Source organism: Dreissena polymorpha, chromosome 2 (assembly GCF_020536995.1).
Source record: "Dreissena polymorpha isolate Duluth1 chromosome 2, UMN_Dpol_1.0, whole genome shotgun sequence".
NCBI classification, from domain to species: Eukaryota; Metazoa; Mollusca; class Bivalvia; order Myida; family Dreissenidae; genus Dreissena; species Dreissena polymorpha.
Window position 1 is genome coordinate 132,579,957 of NC_068356.1, and position 10,210 is coordinate 132,590,166.

Sequence of the window (10,210 nt, forward strand, 5' to 3'; positions counted from 1 at the left end):
CAGACAATATGACATTTGAAAGACAAGTATACTTAGGAAATCAAACAAGATATGATGCACCAAATGCCAATTTGATATCTTTTTTCATTTTTGCGATTTTCAGGTTAAAACAGTGTGTTAAAACTGGAACCAACATGTTAGTACACACGTGCCCGTGGTTTTATATTTATTTATAGATTCACGCCAATGTATGCTATTTCCATCTACTTTTTGTTGCGTGAACGCATATAAGAAGTTACAGCAAGAATGCAAGAATTAGATGATCGATTTCAACGAGAAAAGCTTTCTAGTTTATCGGTTATAAATAAATATTTAAACAATACATATATATCCACACGCAGGGGCGGTTTTCTGGTTAGGGGAGGGGGCGGGATTTTAAAAATTTGCTAGGGGCCGCCAGGGCCCATGGTGGGTGCAGGTCAAAAACCTGCTAGGGGATCTAGGGGGCGAAGTCCCCCCCCCCCCCCGGAACCTCCACGATTTTAGTGATTTTGAAGTCAGTCTACTGTATTTTCGCTCGTTTTGGCGTTGGCGCATCCATCTTTGTTGACATAAAATGCAGCGAAAAGAGGATCAATGTGCAAAAAGAGGGATACATTAGAATCGCAAAGTTCGACTTGAAAAACCGGGCGATAGAGTCTAAAGTTAAAACATTCAGCGATTGTCTGTGATTAGTGGGAAACGACTCGTGCATTACAGTACCGATAGTTTTAACATTTCGTTGGATAAGAAACAGCTAAATTTAATATAATGTGTCAACAGTTATTCAAAGCGAACAAGATTAGAGAAATGCTATTTAAAATTCCACAATAACGAAAAATGAAATAATTAATGTTTACCTTTACTCATGTTCTATTTTCTCAATACTATCAGTTCTGCTTTTGCTGTGATTTATATCTTTATAGATATTACACACCCGAAACGTTACCACCGACCCGTTTCTCTCGGGTTCAATAGCACTGAAGATTTATTAAAGCCGTACATAAAATAGTTTATGTTAACTCGTGAAATGTCTTTATGTAAAACTATAAGTAGTTTCATTGATTTTCCGGATGATTGCCTGTGTCCTTGATCTCAGTCGCATCAAAAAAGCTTGAACATATTGTCGTCTCAAGCATCATGAAACATTTAGACTCTAATAACTGTAAATAACATGTTCTTCTGTGATCCATATAATTGTTCATTTAAATTGTTCTCTTCGAGATTTGTTTGGTTACCATGATGTTTCTAACGCATTATTTTGCGTCGTTAGGAATGGCTACTCAGATCTTGTTAAAGAGATTATCTGACCTATTCATTCTAGTGGAAACATCGTTTTCACATAATTTTTATAAATAAGAAAAATGTGAAGAGAAAAGATAGGTTTCAACTGTTTCCCTAAAAATAAATACAAAACCGCTAGGCGTGCACTCAATCATCTAAAACGATCCTATATCATGTTTAAACTAAATTTATTATCTATCGAATCTAAAAAAAAGCACAACTAGTCGTCTGTCTTTTTCTTCTCTTTGACCTAGTGTTAGTTTATATTTCAAGCTTCTCGTCAATCGAAGAGTAAAATGATATTCAAAACAAACAAAAAAAGTAAATATTATGTTATACGCATGCAAATATTAAGAAAGCACATTCCTACAACTTGATCTAACACGGGCTTGTGCATTTTTAAGCCGTTAATTTAACTACATTTACATCTAGAAATCAACACACTCAAGAATAATACTAAATGTTTAAATCATAATATTAAAATATTTGATATATCCAGTTAAATGTACAAAAAATCCTTATCATGGTTATAATTCGATGTGATAATCGATTTTTAAATATTGACCAAATTATTCACATTTTTCACCGAGTTTCAACAAAACTTAGTAAAAGCAAATGCAAAGAAAAACTGCTTTTCTGAAATGTGTAGTAAACGACACCTTTAATTGTTAAAATGACGAATACATATTTGCACTAAACCTTAACGTATTTTCGGGCATTAACACTTTTAATAAAAGCGATAAGATCTTCACTATATAATGCTTATTATACGGAAAAAACGTATAAAAAGCGTTAATGACTTGCTGCTGCTCGGAATTGTGATATAATCACACACATTCGATTCAACAAATCTAATTTCTGTCAGGCCTACGGCTCTCACAATCTTATGAACATCTTCTAGTGATTTTCGAATTTAGGTAACAGCCACTTATCATCAACCTCTTGATGTACATGTGTTATGCTACAGAACCATTTAATTTTTTCGGACTGGATGAAATGCTATTCATATTATTTGCTAGCTTTATTTTGTGTCAAAAAATGTAAATTCATTTTAAGAAATAAGTGAAATTACAAAAATGGTAATCCAATTCTTTTATTTAATGCAAATATAGTACATTAATTATACATTGCGGCTTATTTCATACAAACATACAATTTTGATAAAAAAATACTTATATACATGTATAAATAAAAAACACTTATTATATTTTTTGGAACATATTAAAAACATATAAAAACTATATTTAAAAAACTTCACCAAAATATGGTAATTGCCTGCCTGCTTTTCACTATTTTTTCTATTGTAAGATAACGCACGAAATTTGAAACCGCAGTGCTTAATGTGTATTGAAAGAATCGGCATCGCTATCACCAATTCACGACTTAACAAGCTAGCAATTTTGTTCCGTGTTGGGGTATGTAAAATCAATACTTATTTAAGTTAAATCGAGTCTATCGATAGCCTTAACATGTTCAGAAACTTGCAAGTTTACCTTACACGTACCGGTAATAGCGTTTTCGTTCAGTATTAAACTCGACTACATCTAGTGTTGACCCAAACGTTTAAGAAATATAACAATGGATTTTCACTGAACTGTTATTTATTTTTGAGATAGCGTCTCTATTCGAACATCAAAATATTACTGTAAGTACACGACTTTGTTAAATTAAATAAGATATTGTTTAAATTGATCATTCTTATTTAATGTAGAAATAACACGTTGTGTTTAAAGTTTAATGATACTATACACATTGCAGAACTGTGCACCAGCTGTTATTCATGCGTCGACTGTTAATAAGATGTTTTTACTATGTAACAGCGTGTACCGACCGTCACATTTTGTACATCGTTTACATTTCGATTGTAATAATTGCAAAAACACATATATAACCAAACGCTATGCAATTTTAAATATACGTATATTTAAATCAATGTCTATTGAAATTAAAATATTTTAAATATCTACTATGCATGCTGACGTTTTTTAAGAAACATAATCACAGACATCGCTGAGCATGATTTCACTACAAAGGATGCAATATAATTCCGAAGAAGAATCCTTAATGGTGAGTGCGGAATTAAAGTAATTAAGTGTTGGAATAAAATGAAGAGTAATGGACAAATAACTTACCATTTCGCAACTTTGTTCGAAGTGAGTAAATATAAAATAATTATCTACTGTGGGCATATGCACCGCGTGTGCTGACGTTTACAACCGACCTTCAAAACTCTTTTGAATTGGTTATGTTGATTTACAAAATGACTTGAAATATTCACTTGACATTCTCCAATAAATTATAGGTCTGTACACATAAGTGAATGTATACATTTTATTCCACATTTTGTTCGGCAGGTCCACGAGTCACAGGGTTGCGATGGAGATGATGACGACGATGGTGCATCTGAAAAACACATACAGCGAAACAAAGTGAAATCCTTCAGTATTAAGACTCTAGCAGGGTCAATTTTATTTACTGGCGTAACAAGTTTCGTTCTTGGCATTGCATTCGATCGTTTTGTTTTGAGCCATCAAAAAAAGTTTGAACATACTCCATGCGTAGTTGAAAATACGATACAGTGTATAACAGAAAAATATAATAACACACTTACGGGATCTGAAATATTATTAAATCACACAGAAAGCGAGAGTTATTTATGTAAGGTCTGTAATAGAAATTCATCAAAAGAAAATGCTCATTTTGAACCAAACGTACATCTTTCGCCATTTTCGCAGTTAACAGAGATGGAAGTAAACTCAGTTGTTAAATTCCTACAATCAAGAAAATATATATCGACGACACAACAGTTCAATGAATCAAGGATAACTCACTTATATCTCCATCCACCGAATAAACAACACGTTTTGGAGTACTTGGACAGAAGTGGGTCATTGCCTGCCCGGTTTGCGCATGTGCATGTCATTCGACCCGTAATGCAACCGCCGGATGTAATAGAGTACAAAGTTGGGCCACTGAATGCTCTCACAAATATGGTTGCTGAACAGCTTATAAAGGATGGCGTTATAAACATTAATCGTAGGCCAAACGATGAAATGGAAAACTATGAGCTATTTAAATTTATAAATATCACGCTTCATGTGCCTGGATTGGACAGTTTGCTTCGCGAAAGCTTCGACAGTGCCTCGTTTGGTAACAATATATCTGTAATGTTTTACCAGCTACCTACTGTTAACGCGAATGAAAGGATTTCACATATGAATTTGTATCTGCAAATTGATGATGAAGGAGAAGGGGATGCCTCTTTAAGACTTTTGCCTATATCGTGCTTTGTTCACCACGCGGGAACAAACGTTGCAAATTGGAAAGCTTCTGATTGGTATTATGCTTCACAAGGCCCATTTTATTCCAGCGAGGATCTTAACGATGCTTATGGACTGGGGACGTTAAGAATGGTACGTTACCCAAAAGGCTATATCAAGCAGCACACGAATGAATTTAATGTAAGAAAAGACGACACTATGCCGGAAAGGGATTTTTCAAATATTCCACCACCAAGGACGTATACAGAGCACGGTAAACGGTATAAAATAAACGGGTACAAAATTACTTATTTAGGATGGCAATTTGAATTTTCTTTGCATCCCGTAAGAGGTCCTGTAATCTATGACATCCGTTTCAAGGAACACAGAATAGCATATGAAATTTCACTTCAGGATATAACTCTCTTGTACCATCCTGGTTCTAATGGATACGGACCGTTGACCCTTACTGACACGGCATTTTTACTCGGGACAGGTTCCAGAGAACCGAGGCCAGGGCTGGATTGTCCCAAGTGGGGCAACATTCTGGATGTGAACGGTACCTTTCAGTGGTATCATGTCGGACCATGGGCAGGAGTGTGTGTTTTTGAAGCCGACGGGCAGAGAGCGCTATGGAGACATAGGGCAAGGGGAATGGTTGATTACTTTCTCGTTGTTAGGACTATCCTTACCCTGGGGAACTATGACTATGTAGTCGAATGGGAATTCCACGTTGACGGTCGTATAGAAACTATGTTAACAGCTTCGGGGTATTTGTTTGGAAGTTGGGATGATGGCCTTTACAATTCGTCAATGTTTGGATTTAGAATAGGTGATTTTCTGTTGGGTCCCATACACGATCATACATATTCTTTTAAGGTAGATATTGATGTCCTAGGCATACAAAATAGTTTCCAAACTCTAACGTGGGAAGCGGGAGATATTAATGCTGCTTTTCAAAGCGATGACAGGCGAACATTTTCGGGAAATAATAACATGTTTTATTTTAACCAAACTCGATTTATACGCGATACCATTTACCAAAATGAAACATCTGTAGTGTGGAACCCACACCAGCCAAAATACTATATGGTTGTTAATGAACGAGAAAGAAACAAATGGGGTTCGTTAAGAGGGTATAGGATTGTGCCATACTCGACAGAGCAAGAAATATTGAAGGATCACCCTTTGTTAAACTCGTGGAATCATTTGAAGTACCAAATTGCGATAAGTAAACGCAAAGAATCAGAACCCTATTTGACGAATACATTTTATTCAACGCTTGGTCCATTCAACATTGCAGATGAAGCAGGGAAGATGACACTTGATGATGAAAGCATTGTCAATGAAGACGTGGTGCTTTGGATAAGCGAAAAGTTCCTACACATTCCATGCGCCGAAGATGTCCCTATGACGATTTCGGTGAAAAGAGGATTTACCTTGAAACCTTTTAACTATTTCGACAGCACCCCGGTGTTTGACCTTCCTGCATTTTACTCTGACAGTGTTGATCCATATGATTATCAACAATGCCCTGAAGAGAAATGACGCGTTTCACAAAATATCATTTCATGGAAACATATTCATTTTTTGTTATGTATTTGATCTTATCACACATAATTGCATAATTAATCAAACATGATTGCATACAATTATAACACATTATTGCATTGTCTACATATACCTTGTAACCACTATTCAGACCCAATTTTCCTGAAACTTTATCAGAACATTTGTCCGTATTATATCTCCGCTGAGTTCGAAGCTTGGTCTTTTGTGCTAAAACTATCACTATGTCACTATGTCAAAGTAAGGAAAAGCGTATGAACAGAAGACATAACACTTTTACTTATAGTGAAATATTGTGGATACTCTCGTACAGTATCTGCCAAACCAACATGAAACCTGCTGCTAACATTTGTTTTTATGCTATTGGTTGAGTTCAAAGCAGTTGTTGTACATTGACTGTTATGGCTGTCAAGGGTAAAGGCAATTTTCATTGTACATATATACTGAATATAAAGAAATAAAACTCCCGCTGCTGGAGAAGTATTGCATTTTCATTAAACAAAATTTGTTGGTCCTTTATTTAAGGCAAGTGACCAATTGCCAAAACAGTACGAAACAGCACAATACGAAACAACATATACACACATAGAAGAATAAAGCTGGGGTCACAGCCTTGGAACGGTCAATGCAAAACATTGGTGTTTTACACCGTTTTTAGAGCGCTCAACCTCACTCTTGGCCCAGCAATATTCATGATATATATGTGTAAAAACAATTTAACCACATAGCATTGTAACTCAAATTAAACAATAATAATAAAATAAAAATAATAAAAATAAAACGCATTCATTTTAATTACCATTTAATAACTTAATGGTAGGAAGGAGACCAGAGCAACAGTGTTACACGTGTATGAGGAACGATGAAATGAAATTACGAACAAGTGCCAACTATATCCATTCTTTTTAGAAAAAGATTTAAGAATATAGCATCTTATAGTTAATATTTCAGATCATCATCGTGCAAATACAGGAAGAAGCAGCAATAATGGGTGTAACAGATCCATATTGCATAGCTTGGTTGTTTATGTGACTGCAAACAAATAAATCAAACAAGAAACGCCCGTAAGAGAGAAAATATTTATAGTTTAACGACATGAACCCGATGACCTATGCATGTAAACACGTGAACTTTGTAAAAATATAGCTATTAACCAATCATTAAGAAACTTGTCCGGAACATTTATTTTGACAGAAAACAAAAATGGTTTCCGTCCGTTGAGAAGCATGGCAGTGTTGCCAAGGGGAAGTGCAGTGTTATAGAAATGGCTTAAATTAACATTTGTGAACTCTAGTATAATTTATTTTTCGTTTCCAGTCATCATGAAACTTGCTTAAACACACTTGCACTAATGATTTCTCGGTTGAAGTCGAAAAAGGGCATGGTTGTTTGAAAAGGATGACTGTTAGTAGGGGGGGGGGGCAGCTAATCCATTGCTATAGTGAAAACTTCCTCGTCATAACAGTTAATTCTCTTTGCGTCTCCGATGAGCAACTGATGGCATATGATGACACACTTGTTATTATTTTCAGTATACTAAATGATAAATTACAATTTCATCATAAATTAAAATCCAACAATTGTACCTTACAGATGAAGGTTAAAAATTCCCAGTACATTTTTAGGTGTTGATGCGCAAGATTGAGCACATGTACAAAACCTCGAGCGTTCTGCGCCCAAGCCAACTTTTTACCGTTAATGCAGAGTAGCAACGACTAAAATATCTTGTTTCAAAGCAAGATTACTATACACCAGACTGAGTGCAATCGTGCACAACAAAATATCTAGTCCTAAATAGTTGTGAAAAGTCTAAAGACTTAAGTTAGACTAAGTTACCCGTTTTTACATAACACTTAGTACATTTTAATGGTGCAGAACTAAACACACTTTTAAATTAACCATGATACTATTAATTCCTGTCTAATTGTGACGGCAAATAGATATTGTAAACAACAATTTTCCTAACCTCATGTACTAGAAAAATTAATGGTCACCAGCTAAAATGATGATCGCCAAAAATGTAAAAGATCAAATTATATCTGTATTGTGTATGCTTCGGTTAAGTTATTCGGTTGATTGTGATATCTTATATTCACTGAGAAGTGCAAGCTCTATTACTAACCACAATGTTGTTGTGGTTGTGCGCGTAATGCATAGGCGGAGGTTGGCTAAACTTTGCGGTGACGTACCTTTATTAAACTTTGCATATATGAAGCCTTAACGGAGACAGCGCGTTTTGGAACAGTTGGTTTGATGTATCGATTGCTAAAAATATATTAATAGCTTCTTTTAAATAACTTCAGTGAGTATGGATATATTTTAATGACATTCGAGTGTATTTAGCTCACATGCTGATCGAGTATTGGTTTGCATATTGAAGCTAGTCGGGTCAAGGTCACTATTAATAGAAAATGAAAAATGATTTTAATTTTAAAAATGAATGTGGTAAACATGCAGCCATAGCGGGAAGTCGCATTTTGGAAAAATCACGTCAAGGTCGCATTTACTAAAATATTTATAAAAAATCTGTACACTAAACGACTTGACTTTTGAGCTATTGTGCTAAAATTGTCTTCACAGTCATTACATAAGGTGACTGGTATTACGCTATCAAAGCGGAACAACAGTCGAGCGCACTGTCTTAAGACCGCTCTTGTTATTAATTAATTATTGATGTTAAAGTTAGTGAACATTTTAGAGACAATTCATAAATCAAGGTTAATACGTCTTTGTCAGAACATTTGACCCAATGATATCTTGCAAATATACTGCAAATCCCACATTAGTTAACTGAAATGTATTGAACGTTGGTGTAGTCTTATGCTGTTTGAAGAAACACACTCTGTCCGGAATGGTGATTTGAAACTGCAACACCAAATAGAAGCAATAATAACGTATTATATCCAATGTGTAGACTGTTTTTAAACTGTACACAGAACACAACATTTTCTTCTGACGCTAGTATGGATTTACCATTACCCAACAACCCTGATTAATCCATTCGAAAAAAATGCAATATCAAGAAGAACTAGATCATCGATAATGCGCTACTTCCTGGGTGTTTAGAGATTGACACCCATCCTGGCAATCATTAGAGAAACCGTTTGCCTACATAGCAGACCTAAGCATTTGATGACACAATCGTCCGTATGGGCGATTACATGATTACAAAGCAAGTCTGTAATCTTGACTTCATCAACCACAACTTTTTAAATACCTGGCCTGATGAAATAAAATAAATAAAGAAAAACGTTAAATATTAATGGTTACGTTGGATTTAAAATTGGCGGGACTGCGTTAATGGTCAAATTGCCTCCATCAACACAGTCTTCGAAAAAAGGAAAGAGCATGTGCAAGATGTTGCAACATGATTCAAAACTGCGTTCAAATATAATAAATATACATTGAATAACGCTTTTGTCCTCCACATTTCATTTTGGAAATAAATAAATAAAAGAAACTACATCAGATTGCTATTATTTTACCCTGTTTTACAGAAATAAAAACTCAGATTTGTTTGTGCAGTTGTGCTCAGATTTCGGATGCATTCTACATTTGGTCAGCCATCATTTGAATTGTTATTACGGTACCGTCTAACAATGTATTAATGATAACCTATCTTAATGGTTTCTTGAATATTTTACAAACTATTTTACGAAATATTCGTTGATTTTAAGTGTTTATGGGACTTAAAGAAAACTTCAGTGTTGACATTAGCGTAAAAGCCAACAGTAAAGGTTATTTGAACAAAATAAATAATAAGTGACATTTTATTGCATGCATTTATACATAAAACAGCTATTTTGTTTATGATAAAATTACATGTACTTAAAATTAGAAATAACATAATTTAACCTCTTTTACTATGACATAAAACCGTGATCAGCAATGAAAAAAAGTGTTTCCAATTACTTTGTATCCCTTATTCTCATAGTATCGGCCCTCCTCATAGTATCGTGACTTTAACAACGAAAAACCCTCAAAAAGTGCTAGAAAGTTAATGTTTTTCTGAGAAGTTTTAATTTATTTGGTGGTAATCCATGACTATTACGACGACGCCCATTCTTATGATTCCCGGTGTTCATTGAAAAGTTGGTCATGTTTATTTATGGCTGAAA

General features: G+C 34.7%; 2 protein-coding genes across 2 annotated transcripts in view; one reads left to right on the forward strand and one right to left on the reverse strand.

Moving 5' to 3' along the window:
- LOC127869038 (ATP-dependent translocase ABCB1-like) overlaps window positions 1-878 on the reverse strand; it is a 46,945-nt gene extending 46,067 nt beyond the window's left edge. The window contains exon 1 of the mRNA XM_052411293.1: window positions 840-878. Coding sequence (XP_052267253.1) covers window positions 840-849 — 10 coding nt within the window. The 5' untranslated portion in view covers window positions 850-878. The remainder of the gene's footprint in view (window positions 1-839) is intronic.
- Window positions 879-2,742: 1,864 nt separating this feature from the next.
- Window positions 2,743-6,572, forward strand: LOC127869039 (retina-specific copper amine oxidase-like). The gene is made up of 3 exons (XM_052411295.1): window positions 2,743-2,908; window positions 3,254-3,330; window positions 3,618-6,572. Exons 2-3 carry the CDS (start codon window positions 3,280-3,282, stop codon window positions 6,069-6,071), a joined length of 2,505 nt encoding a protein of 834 aa, XP_052267255.1. The 5' UTR covers window positions 2,743-2,908; window positions 3,254-3,279; the 3' UTR covers window positions 6,072-6,572.
- Window positions 6,573-10,210: the final 3,638 nt, after the last annotated feature.

Bases quoted from the DNA above. Each gene is read 5' to 3' on its own strand.
- LOC127869039 (XM_052411295.1), top strand. From the start codon at position 3,280: ATGATTTCACTACAAAGGATGCAATATAATTCCGAAGAAGAATCCTTA. The intron at 3,331-3,617 runs GTGAGTGCGGAA...TTTGTTCGGCAG, and splicing joins CCGAAGAAGAATCCTTAATG to GTCCACGAGTCACAGGGTTG.